General features: G+C 48.4%; 1 protein-coding gene across 4 annotated transcripts in view; it reads right to left on the bottom strand.

Annotated features, from left to right (window-relative positions):
* Positions 1 to 385: 385 nt before the first annotated feature.
* ZNF384 (zinc finger protein 384) overlaps positions 386 to 18,521 on the bottom strand; it is a 31,078-nt gene continuing 12,942 nt past the window's right edge. For 2 of the 4 annotated variants that reach the window (XM_083351898.1, XM_083351901.1), the window contains 5 exons: positions 7,534 to 7,758; positions 6,799 to 6,981; positions 5,930 to 6,008; positions 4,298 to 4,456; positions 3,802 to 4,103 (listed from right to left, as the gene is read on the bottom strand). In XM_083351898.1, the coding sequence (XP_083208024.1) occupies positions 3,813 to 4,103; positions 4,298 to 4,456; positions 5,930 to 6,008; positions 6,799 to 6,981; positions 7,534 to 7,758 (937 nt within the window). In that variant the 3' untranslated portion in view covers positions 3,802 to 3,812. Of the gene's footprint in view, positions 3,496 to 3,801; positions 4,104 to 4,297; positions 4,457 to 5,929; positions 6,009 to 6,798; positions 6,982 to 7,533; positions 7,759 to 18,521 lie in introns of those variants that run through there. The other 2 variants (XM_083351899.1, XM_083351900.1) reach the window with 2 other exon arrangements.

Genomic DNA, 18,521 nt, shown 5'->3' with positions numbered 1-18,521 from the left:
TCAGTACAGTAATTTCAACTGTTACATTAGTTGATTTAATCTATTTGTTGAACCATCCTTGATGTAGAAATACTAAAAGCCAACACATATAATTCTAAAGTATACCACATATGGGCTGAATTCTGGCTAGCCAGAGCATCTCTGAGCTCTGGCCATCCAGGGCCATAATCTTAATTATCACAAAATTCATACAAACCTGGGAGTTTCTCAGGAAATAGCAAAACACTCATAAATCCATGCTTCTCTAGTGGCTGAGCAAAAGAGAAGTTCAATGGGATAAAACAATGAGAATTAAGAGGCTTGATCCAGATGAGATCAGAGAACAGAGCACCCACAAACACAATAAAGAATAGCATCAATCTGATAAAAAAGTCATTCCTCCTTTAAAAGTAGCACAAATGGAGAAGGGCAAAAAGGAAATTATGTGTACAAAGACATGGCCATGCAATCTTCAGGAAAATGTGAGCCTTAACAGCATATATTTTAATAATTTCTAGTAGGCTTTGAACATAGAGGATCCAATAATAACCATCTTACTATCATCCTTAATTGGTAGAGAACTGAACCACAAACACAAACACAGTTTCATTAACATTAAGAGGGCTTTTGGAATTTATTCTTTAAAAAAAGTAATGAAATTAAATACAAAAGTTCTAATGCAATATTAAGGTTGGAAAATTTAAAATACCCCCCCTTCCTCTGGGAAATGCAATATGAAAGATTCTTAAGAACAGCTGAAAATTACCCACACCGAACTAATGTGGCAATTTGAAAAGGTAAGAGCAAACAAATTTGTCTCCTTAACATTCAGTAACCAGTCCTCTTCGGTGAAGACAGAAAAATATCAAGGAAAACACAAATGTTGCCAAATGCCTCAACATTTGTCATTTCTTGGTGTCTCTCTATTGGTTACTCTTAACACTGCATCTCTGGAAAAGTGCTTTATTTATCACCATAAGGAAAACTGTAGAATTCTCTCACCCAAGCTTCATTTTTCTGTAATGTCCTCTCTCTCTGCAAATAGCTTTAGAAGTGAGAATACTGATCCAAAAACTTCATGTAAGACATAGGCAAAAGGTAAAGTCTCTTCACACATAGGCAAGCTACCTTTATGTTCCCCGCCCGCTCAGCCTCTTCCAATGTATATACTTATTTTAATTTCCATCATTGTTGCAGCAATTTCCCCCAGGCTTTTTCTTAAAAATGGATGGTGGTCACAGATCCCCATTTCAATGGCCCCTTAGAGGACAATATTCTTAAGCCTCTCACAATCTGCACAGCGAAGGATAAGTGACAAGTGGAAAAAGCAGCATGCTCACGGTTCTAACAGGAACCTGAGAGCAGGCAAGAACTGAGGATCTAGAATACGCTTTCTGTTCTTGACATGAAATGCGTGAGGGGTGCTAAGTATTAGCAGTGTTCTTGCTGCAGATACACAAAAAGTTATTGCCTGCCCACAGCCTTAGTTCTTCCACTGCCCTGTCAGGAAAAGAACTCTTCCTGGAGCCCTTCAAGCCGTTCATCTAGTTACAAGGAAGCTTCTGGAAAAAAATAATTCATCAATCTCTCTCATGAATGCGAGCATCTTCTGTCAAGCATACACAAGCTAGAACAATTAGCACATAACTAGTTACAGCCCTGAATCAAGGTCTGCCCACTCTCATCATCCTCTGAGCCTTGTGCTCAGAAAACAAGGGAGATAACTGTTGTAGCTCTTACAATGCTTGTAATGATCATGGACGTGTTATGTGGCCCAGAAAATTAATACCCTGAGGGAAAGGAAGTATAGGATTTTACCAGACGTGCATGTACACTTAAAGTGTAGGGACACATGCACATAAAATTCATACCCATGCCCAACATAGAAACAGCACACACACACACACGCACACACACACTCAAGTTCACCATAATCCCTGCAGCCAAAGCACAATCTTGAAATGTTTATGCACCATTTAGATTTCAATAGGACTTTGTGTGCCCTAGAGGGGGAAGGCAGGAGAGAGAAACATCTATCAGTCCTGCTCCATCCCAAATGTGTTGGATCATCAAGTCACTCGTGAGTTTGCCCTCACACAATGCTACTTTTGGCAGACAGGTAAGCAGTGCAAATTGCACAGAAAGCAGTCTGCCCTGGACAAGCTCCATCATTACTGAGGGAAGAACAAGCAACCCTCACATTCTTGCCTTGGGTATCCATCTACTGCCAACAAGGGGCGGAATCTTCGTTCGTCGAAAAAGGCACCTGATTTGTTTTTATGCACCAATATTTCAGAAAAAGTTCTTCCACTCTTTTTGCAGGCCTATTAGCGACATTTTTTTCCCCACTTAAATCCCAATTAGCTTTTGGGAACCTCTTTTTGTGCCTCTGTGGCCCAAGGAATAACCAGAATACTGAAATGAAGGAACAAGAAATTACAAGATTAAAGCAAGGGGGAAATACTTTGAAGATGAAGGCAGCAACCGAGTATGAAGGATAAAAATCAAGGACTGAAAATAAAAGTGTGCCAGGATAATGTGGTTTTTATAAACACGGATAGAAACAGTTACAGCAAGGACAGAGGCAGGCTGGATGGGGTTGAAGTGTGAATAGATATATCTATCCACTATTTGTATATAGATTTATATATATTTATATATAAATTCAAGTGGGGAGAGGACTTGAGTCTGTTGCTAGGAAAATTTTCCCTTCCAATTGGTCTCTCTGTGCAGTGCAGGAATGATTGTTTCCACCATTTCTTCTTCTCCACTGTTTACCCCTGGAAGATTCCTCTGATTCTTGCTCTCCAAGCATCACCACACTACAGCCATCTTATATCCAGCCTGACTTGGCAGTAAGGAGAGTGAAAGAGGCATCTGGACCGCACACAGAGAGAAGTAACCCAACAGTTCCCTTCCCCAGGGGCTTCCCCCAAAGACCTCCTTTGAGCCTTGGGTTCCAGACTACGCTTATTGCAGAAAGGGGGAGTAAAGACAGAAAAACAACCCTCAGCCTCTTGAAGGAGGGGGGGAGGTTCATTTTGGCACTCTTACCACTAGGCATTTTTTTTTGGTTTAGACTTGATGCCTGCAGCAGGCTTAACATTATGGTGGAGGTTAAACCACATAAGTTTATAAGTTGCAGTACCCACCTTCCCAATCCCCAATTCTTCCTGAAGTTGGCTGGGAGAAGATGAGTCACTCCCCCACTCCACAGCCCCCTAGTGTAATGGATTATGCAGACTCAGCTGTCAGTCACTGGCAACGTCCCATTACCTTCAAGGCTTTGTAAGCCGAACAACATTTGATGCCTAGAACAGGAGCAACCATTCTTCCTTCCTCCAGCTGACAGGAAAGGGAGGGTGAGGGAACGACATAACGAGTGAACGTTCTCCAGTCTACACCCCAAGAGAATCTTTGGAAGACTCCCAGTCACCCTCATTCACCTGCAATCAGTCATTACTGAAGCTCTTTTCATCCACTGGTATCCCCTCATTTCTCATCTCTGCTGGATACCTTATCAAGTAAGAGAGAGAGAGAGAGAGAGAGAGAAAGTGGGGTCCCCTTAATGAACAAGAGAGGCCTGTTGTAAGGGAGGAGCCCTCTTCTTGCACAGAGAGAGTTCTGTCCCGTTTACAAGGGGAAGGTTGTGCCTCTGGAGGCACTAATGGTAAAGCCAAGGAGTGGCCACTAAATAGATAGAATCCCCATTTCCCTCCCCCTAAGGGAAGCTGTCACAAGCTGCTGCATGAGGAGAGGCCATCACAAAAGAACTGCCCTTGGGCACAGATGATGCGGGAGGAGTTTTCCACTCCCCTCTTCAGACACGGTCTCTAAGAACTGGAAAGGTGCTCCACTTGGATGGTGCTGGTGCTAACCGTGAGACAGATGTCTTTGTGGTGCTCCGAAGATTTATAAGGGGTAAGGTCAAAAGAACACTGTGGGGGAGGATTGGACGGGTTTTCTCCAGATGGACCCCCTGCTGCTCCACTGCCCTGTGCTTGGAAGTGCTGCTGCTGCTGCGATGCCTGTGACTGAGCCTGGACTTGGGCTTGGACCACAGCCACCTGCTGCTGGGGGTCAGGGATGTTATGTTTCCGCATGTGTTTCATCAAATATGTTTCCTGAAGTGGAAAAGAGGCACAAAATAAAATCAGAACCACGGATACAAGCGGAGAGAGACCAACTCTTCCGTTTCACTAAGAGGATGGTGCACCCCCGTGGGGCACAGCAGAAATCTGTCTCCCCAGCTCTCCTCCGAGGGCAGCGGCCAAATGGTTCTCCCGTTGTCTCCCTCTTTCAACTGAGTTGTGCTTACCGAGGTATAGGCCCGATTGCACATGGAGCAGTTGTAAATCTTGGCGTGCTTCACTGTGTGAGTGGCTAGATGAACCTCCAACGAGGTGGCATCTGTGTATGCTCGGTGGCAATTGTGGCACTTGAAGGGTTTGTCTTTGTTGTGCTGCCTTCTGTGGGACTAGAGTGGTATGGAGTGAGAAAAAGGGCAATGAGTTGAAACCTTGTACTGTCTTATCCCCTCTGGAGGTCTATTAATGTTACCCAAGGAACCGTCTCATCCGTATGGGACAGGCCAGTCCCAACCTGTTGGCCGATGAGGCATGCTGCAGATCCCCTCAAGTCAAGGAATTCTGGCTGGCAGGATGCGGGAGAAGAGCCTTCTCGGCTGCAGCCCTGGTCCTTTGGAACATCTCTGCCCCCTGAGGTGAGTTTACCTCTCACCCTCCTGACCTTCCACAAAGAGCCTGAAGACCTGGCTGTGCCAGTTAGCTTGGGGCTCCGATGGGGGAGAACCACACTGGATGTGGTTGATTGGCTAACAGCCGCATGTGTATGTCTACATAAGCATGGGTGCTATCTATGTACCGGTATTTTATAAGCTGGCAATTTACATAATATTTATGCAATCACATCCCCTGTCATTTGTTTTGGTTTTATTTTGCCCAAAATTTGTCCGAAATTTGCAGGTTACACCCAATTTACCTTCCCAAAGAACTAAATTATACATCATGCTATTTCAAATGCCATGTACATAGACTTCAACCTAATACCAAAACAAAGGCAAAGCCACAGCTGCGCGTTTATTGTTGCTAAGCAAACAAACAATCAAATAAATGTGTTAGTATTATTAAAATCTATTAAAGCTGAGCAGTACAGCTGTGGCTGCCGCACATGCTTCCTCTTGGCAACAAATCAGGGAACTGAAGGTAGCAAGCAAGGCCTAAAACAGCATATTTAAATTAAGATCTGTACTGGTTGTGGGAATGACATCCTTTGGTAATTTTTGAACGAGGCCCTTAGCAACGTTGGATTCTTTATCTGTGACATTTGATAAAGTAGTTCCTTTGAGACTCCTCTTAACCCAATAAAAACAGATTCTCAGGATCACACTTATTTTTCTTCAAAACTATTTAGGTTTGTCATAGTTCACAATCAGGCTACTGGTCACATAATGTTAGATTTTCTTAACAGTCAGTGTTGATATAAATTGTAGGGTTACAAAAGTTAAAAACAAAATAAAATGACACATTGCAACAAACAAACAAACCCTTTCCTCCCTATGTATAAATGTCAACTTTCTTTTGCTTACTTTGATTCAAACTTACCCACGGATTAGGATCGCATTTAAACAGTCTACAATGGACGGCGAGCAATTGGTATACCATTACTAATAACAACTATGGATTGGATGGGGATGACTAGTAATTCATCATTGATTCCAATGAAGTAAAAAGGAATTAAGTGCAACATCCTTAAAATGTGTTTTCCAGTTTATGAATAATTGCACAGATGGTCAGCCTGGATTAAAAACAGAATGCTGGCAAGAGAAAGGATGGAGGACTCCCCAATGCTTTCCAACCACAATCCCAAGTTGCTGGATATTTGGATCAATTCCTTTAGAGACTAACCTAGAGGAAGCTTAAAGCCTTACCTGCAAATTTGAAAGTTGTGTGAAAGCTTTTTCACAGCCAGGGTGAGCACATTTGTAGGGTCGATCTCCAGTATGAATCCTATCACAAAAAGGATAGAGAGAAAATATTAGCAGGAGAAAAGACAGTACGGAAACCCACTCCCAGATGTTCTGAAGATGCCCTCCAGCTGAGCTAGGCAAGCGAGAGATGCACCGCCCTTCACCAACTTATTTCCTGCTTTCTTTGATCAAGCCACATGCCACCTCCAGCTTACTCTAACTAAGCTCAGAAAGAAAGCCCGCAAGAGCATGCAGCAACAAAAGGAGAGGGACAAGCAGCTCACAGGCAAGAGGCAAACTTTCAGTTACTTCAGCCACCTGTGGCAGTACCAGGGCAAAGGACTGGAGAACAGGATCTCAGTCCAAACTGAAGTTGCTTCTCTTAATTCTGCCCTCCACCATGCCAAAGGATGTGCTTGCTCACGCACATTTGCAATGCCTGCCAAAATAACTAAGGAAATCATATATTTACCCTCTAAAGTATCAAGGAACATTGTCACACATTCCACATGTACAGTGCCACTCCTTTATTCCCTGTAGCTTCATGCCCTTCCTAGTGCCTGCCTGCCTCAGTCTCACTCTCTCTCTCTCTGAGACCCGCTAGAGGGGAAGTGAAAGAGGGTTTCCCTGGGCCAATACATCCTACCCTGGCATGGTCAGTGTCTCCTCTGCAGCCCCCACTCCTTCCTCTCTGGCAGGCCACATCTTTCCAATTGACAGGGCTGGCTTCATCCCCGCCCCCCCTTGCATGCTTGACGTGTGTGCTCCGAAACAGTGCATGCTGACGGCACGGGGGGCCAGGCTGGGCCCCCAGCCTCCTTGGCCCTTACCGTGTGTGCTGCTGTAGGTGGGAGAGCTGGCGGAACGCCTTCTGGCAGTAACGGCACGTGTAGGGTTTGACCCCCGAATGGATGCGGAGGTGCTGGGCCAGGTAGGACGTGTTGGCGAAGCTCTTGGAGCAGTGAGGGCACTTGTGTGGCTTGACAACCGCCGTGTGGAGCTTGGAGTGGATCCTGCCGAAGAGGAGGAGCAGGGGCAGCAGTTGGACATGACCGCCAGCAGGCTAGCAATGACAACATGAGGAATGGTACCATGCTGTCTCACTACAGTGGAGGAAAACCAAGTGGGATACTTGCCCTGAACTCCACAAAAGGGAGTGCAAGGCCAGGAGGCCAGAGAGAGGAGTTGGGAGTGGTGGGAGTGTGTGTATGAGAAATCCCAGGCTGGGGAAGCAAGGTGAAGAAGCTGCTCAGCAAGTGTTTTTTGTGATGTGAAGTGGGGAGGCTGTCAGTCCTGCACCTACAGATTTCAGTCTCCCAGACATGGTAAGAACTCCTGTCTCTGACGACCCAATAAGCCTCTCCATTTTCTCACAGACTGCTCTTTGGCAAAGGACCGGACAGCACACATTAAGAGGCCCCTCTGCTCTCTGCACAAAATAAGCATGGACCAACTGGCAGGAAATGGCCGAGATGCTCTGAGCAGTCTCCCCATGGGCACTTGCCTCATGCTAGGATGTTGACAGCATGCATCATGGATGCCTCCCCAGTCTCACTGGACCTTACCGTGTGTGCTGTTGTAGATGTGAGAGTTGGCGGAAGGCTTTCTGGCAGTAGCTGCAGGTGTAGGGCTTAGCTCCTGAATGGATGCGTATATGTTGGGCCAGGTAGGAGCTGTTCGCAAAACTCTTGGAGCAGTGAGGGCACTTGTGCGGCTTTGCCTCGGTGTGCGACTTGGAGTGGATCTGCATTTCTGACTTGGAGTAAAATGTCAGGGAACACATCCGGCACCTGAGACCAGGTTGAGGGGGAAAGAGACAGAGTCACTCACGGGCAGCCCAATAGCTAGATCCCTAGGATCATCCAAAACTGATCAGAACGGTTCTATCGCTTGAAAGAAGGCTGCCCTCATCCGGTCCTGACCAATTCTGTTAAGAGGTAAAGGAATAAAACTTGATTCGGATTCGGCTTTTTCAGGAAGGTCTTCCTTAGTTTAGACTGCCTGGGAATATTAAAAGTACTACGGTAGCTCAGCACATCTATCAGTCTGGGAGTAGTTGATCTTCCTTTAAACTAAAGAAACTAGAACAAGTACCAGGAAAGACATAGCCAGTTAAAAGTATTTTTGTGCTAATTTTTTAATCACCATGGAGTTTGAAACTTAAAGATTCTTTCTCAACTTGTTGTTGAGAAGGATGTTTCGTACTACAATTTGTTAATCCCGAGCCAGCACACTAACATTTCAAAATGCTCCTATCCGCTTCTAAACAGTGCAGACATTTCAGATTGTAAGTATTTGTTTTAGAGATTTTTTTTAATACCAATAAAGCCATAACATCATTTCAAGACGTACATGTTGCAACTCATAGATTACATTTCAATTATACAATGGAGGACATAAATATTTTTTTTAATGCTTTAGGGTCTGATGGATGGCATATTATGTTGGTAACTTTCAAGTTTATAAATATTCTCCTCGGGCTTATAGAAAAGGAGAGAAGCTATACTTCAGTAAAACGTCCCTATCGCAGTTAGAAGAAGAAAACCAAGATAGCAGGAGTCATGATAATTTTTTTTATATAAAAATTGTGGTATTTCCTAAGTAATTACCAGTAGAAACAAAGTGTTTAAAAACAGAAAACTAGTTTAATAGTTTTCCTCTCATGCAGGGAATCATGACTCATGCAAGAGTAACATTTTATCTTAAGAGTCCCCGGTCCTTGATGTAGACTAATGAATGAAAATCCTTCTCATTCAGTTTCTGGCTGAGACCCATTCATCAGACAGAACTGACAGAAGCCAATACAAATATGGTTGACAACACTGAAGGCCACGCCTCAGGGATACCTGGATGCGGTGCTTGAAGTGCAATCAACTATTCATTGAAAAATAAAATAAATATTAGTTATACAGTATGTCTGAACTGTGGAATGAATAAAATAGCCAATCTTAGAAGATCGATGAGTCCAGGCTTTTAAAAATGTAAAGTAAGAATGAAGTTAATCCATCAGAAATGCGTATTATATACAATATATACTTTTTGATTCTCTCTCTACATATATGCACCTATGCGCCGTTGCCCCAGTCCTAGGCTTTCAGGGTTTTATAAAACGTGTGTGTGTGTATGTGTGTACACACACACACACACTATAGTGGAATTAACAATGTAAAAAATGTTGGGCATCAGATATTTTTTGTTCTGGCACTATAAAAAAATTGAGGGTTTCTTAACTTATGTGCTTTGGTTTTGTCAAGCCATAACTTCAAATAAAACTATTTATTAATACAAATTTGGAAAGATATGTAATAAAGGCATAAATGAGATGGAAAATCATACTCTTAAAATATGGAATTTTTCATTTGATGAAGAGCTGGAATCCACTGAGCCTGTGATTCAGCAAAGAGAATAATCATACATAAATAGAAACATACATTCTTGTGATATGAAAGAATAAATTTGGGAAATGAATCTGTTATCTAATTTCAAAAAAATCTTCATATTCTAAAAATAAGATGAAGAAATATGTTTCTAGATTTAGATTTAATGGTAAGTTTAAGAACTTACCATTGACATGACAGCAGTGTTCCAATATCTAAGGGGCTACCACAAAGAAGAGGGGGTCAGCCTATTCTCCAAAGCACCTGAAGGCAGGACAAGAAGCAACGGATGGAAACTAGTCAAGGAGAGAAGCAACCTAGAACTAAGGAGAAATTTCCTGACAGTTAAAACAATTAATCAGTGAAACAACCTGCCTCCAGAAATGATGATTGCTCCAACACTGGAAGTTTTTAAGAGGAGACTGGATAACCATTTGTCTGGAACAGTATAGGGTCTCTTGCTTGAGCAGAGTGTTGGACTAGAAGACCTCCAAGGTCCCTTCCAACTCTTGTTATTTTGTTATTCTGACTGAATTAATATCATATTGATACTAAATTACTAGATCAGGGATGTCAAACTGCCGGCCCGTGGGACGGACACATTACATGGAAGCCACGCCCACCCCATTGCCGGCAATGGCAAAACAGTCCCGATACGTCGCATGTTTGACATGTCTGTATAGCCCAAATGGTAACATAAAAACTCATGAAAACCTTGCACAGGGATCATAGAATTATAAAGCTATAAAGGGACTTTGAAGAGGGAGTCCTTCTACCATCCCAGACCAATGTCCAATCTTTGGTTGTCTCATCTTTTCTTGAAAACCTTCAGTGATGGAACTCGCACAACTCCATGAGGCAAGCTGTTCCACTGGTTAATTGTTCTGTGAGGAAATTTATGTTTCAGGTAGGATACCTCTTTAACAAACTTCTCTACCCGTTGCTTCTTGTTCTACCCTCAGGTCCTAATAAATATATAAAGTAATAAAAATATGATCCTCATATTTTTAACCAAAATATCATGAAAAGTGTGCTACTCGTGGATAAGTCAACTTTCAAAATTTTTGTTATGTTTTAATTTTCGTTATTAGCTTATCCAATAGTGCCACATTTTTCATGGTATTTTTGAAAATCTGAGGGCTGGCTTATCTGTCAATATTTATTTATTATATTTATTTATATATATAAATACTTTTAATGGATAATCATAGATAAGCAGGCAATAGAATTTCATTTTTAATGTGTGCCAGTGTGCTCACAGTAAAAAAAATGACAATAAAGGTTATCTTATTTGCCAATTTGGGGGGTTTATTTTTGAATCTAAAACACATAGCTTATGTGCAAATATATATGGTAACAGTAGCAGAATATTATATACCCCAATATAATGCAACAACTTACAACTTTCTGATAAGCCTCACAGCTTCTGCAGCATTCTAAGCTTCTTTAGAGCAGGGCTTTTCAACCCTATCACCCATTGTACCACTTTTAGGATACGGCAACATCCAAGTACCACCAGTCGCCTAGCTCCAGCCATCTCTCACTTAGGCTTGTGCGGTGCTGCCACTGGTTCAGCTCATTCCCCTCCCCTGCTACCACTTTTCCAGGATGGTCGCGTACCACCTACCAGGTGCCAATGTACCACAGGTCGTACCTGTACCACTGGTTGAAAAGCCCTGCTTTAGAGCATATGTAAAATAAGAACAAACATATTCCCAATAAAGCAAATATTCTCAACAAAGAGGTGTAATTGCACTCAATACCCTGATTTCTAAATTAAAGTTTGGTATAATAGAATCTCTCCACTAATCAGTTGTACTCTTGTTAATCTCATCTTGCTATGGTGCTCCAGAATCTAGAAAGAATATTCTGAACATAAAGCAATTAAAAGTCAATTAAAAAGACCAAATTGCAGGGAAATGTCTTGATTTGTCTACTAAAAATGGCCAGAGTAATGATAAATATAATCCCCTGCATTCCATAAGCCAAGGAGGAAAAATCCTCTCTCACATGTCCAAGAAACAGGTGCCTGGAATCTAGGAGAGACTCCCATGTCAGGTTTAGAACACAGATTTATACTGAGATAAGTAGTTACCTGCTTAGAGCTTTAAAGATAGTAACTATTTGGAGTTTAGCTGAAAACTCAATTGGCCACCAGAACGTACTTTTCTACACAGGCAAATACACAGTACTCTGTATCCAGCGGGTGCTGACTTTTGCTCTGCCTGAAGCACTACATAAAACAGGGGTGTCAAACTCAATTTCATTGAGGGCCGCATCAGCATTGCGGTTGCCCTCAAGGGGTCGGGTGGGTGTGGCCTGGGTGGGCGTGGCCTACTGGGTGGGCGTGGCCAGCTCTACATCGTTCGCATCAAGGGTGCCTATGGGGGCCTGGGCAGGAGTGGGACAGATCTGAGGGTCTCTGGCAGAAGGAGGGTCTCTAGGCCAGGGCCAAGGCAGTTTGGGCCATTCCCTCACTGTTTCCAGGATGGCTTCACGGGCCACATGAAACCACTTCGCGGGCCGGATCTGGCCCCCAGGCCTTGTGTTTGACATGTCTGACATAAAACATGCTGCAGTAATATAATTGTAATGTAACAAAGGTATGGGTAATCACTGGCAGGTCTGATTGGATTAAGAACAGACATATCTGGCATACTTTTGGTTATGAAAACATACTAGCCGCCATTTCCACTTCCTCAAAGATGGCAGGGAGTCTAGGGAACCCTCCCTGACTGAGAAGCCATTCTTTCAGGAGTAAATTTTAGTTTAAATAGGCTAAATATCAGCCTAGACTTGAAGGCATCTCGTCCCCAAGTTATGGATAGCCTCCCATAACAGTTCTATATAAATTAATAAGCAGCAAAAGGGAATATAGTAGTCTAACACTATAGACCAGGGGTGTCAAACTCACGTGATGTGACGTGTTGCGACGTACCACAACTTTTTTTCCCCATTGCTGGCAATGGGGTGGGTGTGGTTTCACCATGACTCATCCGGCCCGTGAGCTGGCAGTTTGACACCCCTGCTATAGACCAAGAAGGCAAAAAAGTCTTCTGAAGGCCAACTCAAAGCCTATTAGCATACACATCCATAAAAGACAAGGCTAAAAATGTGGACACTTTTTCATTTTGGGGGGGGGGAGGAATATCAGGGAATTTTTAAAATGGATGCCTAAACCTTGGGAGATAAAAAAATGAAATTCACTCTTTAAATACCCCAAGCCCATCCGACAAATTACCTACACCAAGCCTCACTATGGCTGATTTGTCTACATAAAACTGACTTTAGGTCTTATTTTCAAGACATTTTGTCCACATCTTTTCAGCTACATAAGCTAAAAGGAATCTAATATAACAGGGACCACTAATTTCAAATGATTTTACCAGGTCTAATATGAAAACAAGAGTCCAGATTTAACAAGCTGAGTAGTTAAACCTAATTTCTTTAAAAAAAATTGAGCTATGGTATCAACACAAAGAAATTGATACTAATAGCCCAGAGGATCTATCTACGTAATGTATGGTTGGAACCAGAAATTGCCCCTTCATCTTCCCCATCTTGTACAGAAAACAGCAATATCCTAGAAAATATCCGAGGTGGCGAACAGGAGCTGCCAGCATTATAACTTAAGACACGTGGAGTTGTTTCCTGTAGGGACTATTTCAAGACTTTCAATGAATTCACAGTCAATGACTTAACCTCAATTGAGTCATTCTTTGGGTTCATTAATTATTACTCCTAAAAGTCTATAGGAATTTGGAATATTGAATGTTAGCTTTGGCAGCTACAGTCTTGCACATCATACTGCAATCTAAACAAGCCAAAACTGCTGAGCCTGTTGCCACTGGCTCCTTGTTGTATACTCCACTCTCTTTGGATCTGATGCGCCCTTCTGAATGGCACAGAAGTGCCAATGAAGGAAGCAAAAAGAACTCTACACCTGACAACTACAGTATATTGGTTATTTAAATTGCCAGTATATTATATAAATGCTGAGGTTCTGGGATATTTATGAACTCTATCAAACAGAAAATAAGATTTTTGCAATGAAAGTTTAGTACAGAAGGTATAGTTAAAGAAAAATGTGAAGGAATTTTCAAGGTTGGGTTTTTTTAAAAAAAATTGGCGAAGACTTTACCTAATATGAAAAGATTTTGAAAAAGAAATACCGTATATACTTGAGTATAAGCCGAATTTTTCAGCCCACTTTTTGGGCTGAAAAATTCCACTTCGGCTTATACTCCAGTCAACAAAAAAAACTTACCGAGGACTTGTGCGCGGCCGAGGCTTTGGTGCTTCCGGGATCGCCCGCACCTCTCCCAAGCCACCGCCGTCCGAGACCTGCCGAAGTTTGGGGAGGTTTGGGGAGGTGCGCGCGCACCTCCCCAAACTCCGCGCCTTGCCTGCCTGCTTCTTTCCGCAGCGGAAAGAAGCAGGCAGGCAGGGCGCGGAGGAACGGAGACTTGCCGACGTTTGGGGAGGGTTGGGCGCCTCCCCAAACCTCGGCAGGTCTCCGTTCCTCCGCGCAGACCTGCCGACGTTTGGGGAGGTTTGGGCGCCTCCCCAAACCTCCCCAAACCTCGGCAGGTCTCCGTTCCTCCTGCCGACCTTTGGGGAGGTTTGGGCGCCTCCCCAAACCTCCCCAAACCTCGGCAGGTCTCCGTTCCTCCTGCCGACCTTTGGGGAGGTTTGGGCGCCTCCCCAAACCTCCCCAAACCTCGGCAGGTCTCCGTTCCTCCTGCCGACCTTTGGGGAGGTTTGGGCGCCTCCCCAAACCTCGGCAGGTCTCCGTTCCTCCGCGCAGACCTGCCGACGTTTGGGAAGGTTTGGGCGCCTCCCCAAACCTCCCCAGGTCTCCGTTCCTGTTTGGGGAGGTTTGGGCGCCTCCCCAAACCTCCCCAAACCTCGGCAGGTCTCCGTTCCTGTTTGGGGAGGTTTGGGCGCCTCCCCAAACCTCCCCAAACCTCGGCAGGTCTCCGTTCCTCCGCGCAGACCTGCCGACCTTTGGGGAGGTTTGGGCGCCTCCCCAAACGTCCCCAAACCTCGGCAGGTCTCCGTTCCTGTTTGGGGAGGTTTGGGCGCCTCCCCAAACCTCCCCAAACCTCGGCAGGTCTCCGTTCCTCCGCGCAGACCTGCCGACGTTTGGGGAGGTTTGGGCGCCTCCCCAAACGTCCCCAAACCTCGGCAGGTCTCCGTTCCTCCGCGCAGACCTGCCGACCTTTGGGGAGGTTTGGGCGCCTCCCCAAACGTCCCCAAACCTCGGCAGGTCTCCGTTCCTGTTTGGGGAGGTTTGGGCGCCTCCCCAAACCTCCCCAAACCTCGGCAGGTCTCCGTTCCTCCGCGCAGACCTGCCGACCTTTGGGGAGGTTTGGGCGCCTCCCCAAACGTCCCCAAACCTCGGCAGGTCTCCGTTCCTGTTTGGGGAGGTTTGGGCGCCTCCCCAAACGTCCCCAAACCTCGGCAGGTCTCCGTTCCTCCGCGCAGACCTGCTGACCTTTGGGGAGGTTTGGGCGCCTCCCCAAACGTCCCCAAACCTCGGCAGGTCTCCGTTCCTGTTTGGGGAGGTTTGGGCGCCTCCCCAAACGTCCCCAAACCTCGGCAGGTCTCCGTTCCTGTTTGGGGAGGTTTGGGCGCCTCCCCAAACCTCCCCAAACCTCGGCAGGTCTCCGTTCCTCCGCGCAGACCTGCCGACCTTTGGGGAGGTTTGGGCGCCTCCCCAAACGTCCCCAAACCTCGGCAGGTCTCCGTTCCTGTTTGGGGAGGTTTGGGCGCCTCCCCAAACCTCCCCAAACCTCGGCAGGTCTCCGTTCCTCCGCGCAGACCTGCCGACCTTTGGGGAGGTTTGGGCGCCTCCCCAAACGTCCCCAAACCTCGGCAGGTCTCCGTTCCTGTTTGGGGAGGTTTGGGCGCCTCCCCAAACGTCCCCAAACCTCGGCAGGTCTCCGTTCCTCCGCGCAGACCTGCCGACCTTTGGGGAGGTTTGGGCGCCTCCCCAAACGTCCCCAAACCTCGGCAGGTCTCCGTTCCTGTTTGGGGAGGTTTGGGCGCCTCCCCAAACGTCCCCAAACCTCGGCAGGTCTCCGTTCCTCCGCGCAGACCTGCCGACCTTTGGGGAGGTTTGGGCGCCTCCCCAAACGTCCCCAAACCTCGGCAGGTCTCCGTTCCTGTTTGGGGAGGTTTGGGCGCCTCCCCAAACGTCCCCAAACCTCGGCAGGTCTCCGTTCCTCCGCGCAGACCTGCCGACCTTTGGGGAGGTTTGGGCGCCTCCCCAAACGTCCCCAAACCTCGGCAGGTCTCCGTTCCTGTTTGGGGAGGTTTGGGCGCCTCCCCAAACGTCCCCAAACCTCGGCAGGTCTCCGTTCCTCCGCGCAGACCTGCCGACCTTTGGGGAGGTTTGGGCGCCTCCCCAAACGTCCCCAAACCTCGGCAGGTCTCCGTTCCTGTTTGGGGAGGTTTGGGCGCCTCCCCAAACGTCCCCAAACCTCGGCAGGTCTCCGTTCCTCCGCGCAGACCTGCCGACCTTTGGGGAGGTTTGGGCGCCTCCCCAAACGTCCCCAAACCTCGGCAGGTCTCCGTTCCTGTTTGGGGAGGTTTGGGCGCCTCCCCAAACCTCCCCAAACCTCGGCAGGTCTCCGTTCCTGTTTGGGGAGGTTTGGGCGCCTCCCCAAACGTCCCCAAACCTCGGCAGGTCTCCGTTCCTCCGCGCAGACCTGCCGACCTTTGGGGAGGTTTGGGCGCCTCCCCAAACCTCGGCAGGTCTCCGTTCCTGTTTGGGGAGGTTTGGGCGCCTCCCCAAACCTCCCCAAACCTCGGCAGGTCTCCGTTCCTCCGCGCAGACCTGCCGACCTTTGGGGAGGTTTGGGCGCCTCCCCAAACGTCCCCAAACCTCGGCAGGTCTCCGTTGTCGGGCCGAGCACGCCCGACATTCGGACGGGCCGCGGCCGCGGGGTGACTCATCGCGCCGCCAGACTCGCACAGGGCGCTCCGTTAGGCCCCGAAGACTCCCGCCGGCGCCCGTCACCTCCCGGGGGGCCAGGACGGCGTTCGGCCCTCTCCAGCTCTCTGGCGACCGCGGCAACCCACCAAGCCCCGGAGCCTTCCGCCGTCGGCCGTCGACTCGCAGCAACCCACCGGGCCCCAAAACCACCAGCCGTCGCCCGTCGCGTCCTGGAGAGCCGGGACTGCACGCGGCCCCTCCCAGCGACCCGGTCACCACACGGAGCGACTCACCGAGCCGCGGAGTCGTTCACAGGCTCCCTCGCCTCTCCTCCATGCTGCCGGGATCCGGAGACGGTTGGCCACGCCCACGCCATTCCGACGGATCGGGGAATGGGCCAGCAAGAGGAACGGTGCAGCAGCGGGCCGCCTCCCAGCTGGGGAGGCCGCGGACCAGCCAGTCGGGCTACAGGAACTGCTTACGGGCCGGGAAGGGGCCGTGCGAAGGACTGGGTGGTGGCTGCCCGGCGTTTGAGCCGCAGGACAGGAATGGGTGCTTGGGCGGATCAGGGCGTGACAGAGACAACCGGCGGGTCGGGAGGGGGTTTGGCGAGCAGCTCACGGCGGTCTGGGGTGGTGAGGGGAATGGAGAGTCATGGCAGGAACCTGGGGGAAAAGAGGGAGGCTTAGGCTGGGGGGTAACTTACCGATTGCGTTGGTGGTGGGACGGGAGCCAAAAGGAGGGGACCATGGGAGGCGGGGTTTAAGTAGGGTGGGGGCGTGGTGGTGCAAAGTAGGGTGTGGTGGTGGGAGTCGGCCTTGCCGGCTATTTAACCAGCGTTGACTGTGCTGTAAAGTCAACGCTGACTTCATTTGTCTTTGAGCGAACGTTTATGTGGATAATAAACACGGCTTAGAAGAACCAGCTCCCGTTCCGGTTTCACTCCTTGGGTGCTTCGTCGGACGGGGTCTGAAAGTAAGTCAGCGTTCCTTTTTCTTTCTTTGCGGGGAGTTTATTCCTCAGAAGTTTGTTATGGCAGAAGGCACGGAGGATGCTGCACCACTGGCCGAAGAGCGGCAGGAGGAGGCTGGAGCAGCGGCTGGGCTCTTGGAGTCGGTGGAGGTGGGGGAGGAGGCGTTGCCCTCGGTGCGGCGGAAGGAAAAACCCCCTCCCCTCGAAGACCCTGGTCCGAGGCCTCAGGAGGTTGCAGTGCGGGGTCGTAGCAGCGATCGGTGGACCTATTCCGAGGGGGATCAGCGAGGACCCGACCGAGGCTTGATGGACCGGCCTAAAGGTGCGTCTACTGAGTGGAGGGAGCGGTGTTTCATGGAGGACAGCGGTGAAGAATGGAGTTACTCCACCGTTCCGGGCAACCGTACTATGGAGATTCTCAGAGAGCGGTTCGGGGAAGTGAGGGGTCGGGAGCCTGGGCTTTGGTCTGGGCCAGATGAGGCTGACCAGGGGCAGTGGTCCCTCCCAGGCGGCCATGCTCGGCGGCCTAGTCCACCCCGCTTCCGTATGGACAGCCCAAGGTACCAGGGGTCAGCTCGCCAGCCTGAGGTTCCCAGAGGTCCCGGGGTTTCGGCTCCCACTACGGCGGTACCAAGCGGCACGACTCCTTGGGACAGCGTAACCGGAAGACCAAGACAGCGGCCGTTACGACCAGATGGGGGGGTTCCGACCCTGGGGACGCCGCTGGGTCCTTGGGGCCAAGGGCTGGCGTGGGGTCCTCCGCCCTTGGCCGTGGTCTATGATGGTCATCCAGACCGCCTGGCAATGTTTCTGGGGCAGGTGATCAATCACATGGACCAATACGGCCCGGCCTATACGTCCCAGTGGGCGATGGTAGTGGCCGTCACAGCGTGTCTACAAGGAGAGGCTGCGGCCTGGGCGGCTGATCTGTACGGCGACCATGCCCGTGAGCTTGGGGATCTTGGGCTTTTCCTGGACGCTTTACGGGCCCGTTTTGAGGACATCTCTCGGGTGCTTCGTGCCGAGGCCGAAGTGCTGGATCTGCGGCAACAAGGAAGACCGGCAGTACGCTACGTTGGGGAGTTCCGGAAGGTGGCTGGGAGGCTGCGGTCATGGCCTGAACGCCTTCTTGTGCACCACTTTAAGGCCGGACTGGATAGTGCTTTACGACGAGCTTGTGTGGTAAGAGGGGTCCCGGCCCGACTGCAGGACTGGTTCCGGGTGGCCATTGAGCTGGACATTGGTTTGCAGGACAATCGAGGAA

The sequence above is a fragment of the Vipera ursinii genome (assembly GCF_947247035.1).
Source record: "Vipera ursinii genome assembly, chromosome: 2".
Classification (NCBI taxonomy): Eukaryota; Metazoa; Chordata; class Lepidosauria; order Squamata; family Viperidae; genus Vipera; species Vipera ursinii.
The sequence above is the reverse complement of the archived record's forward strand: the minus strand, read 5'-3'. Positions and strand labels throughout refer to the sequence as shown.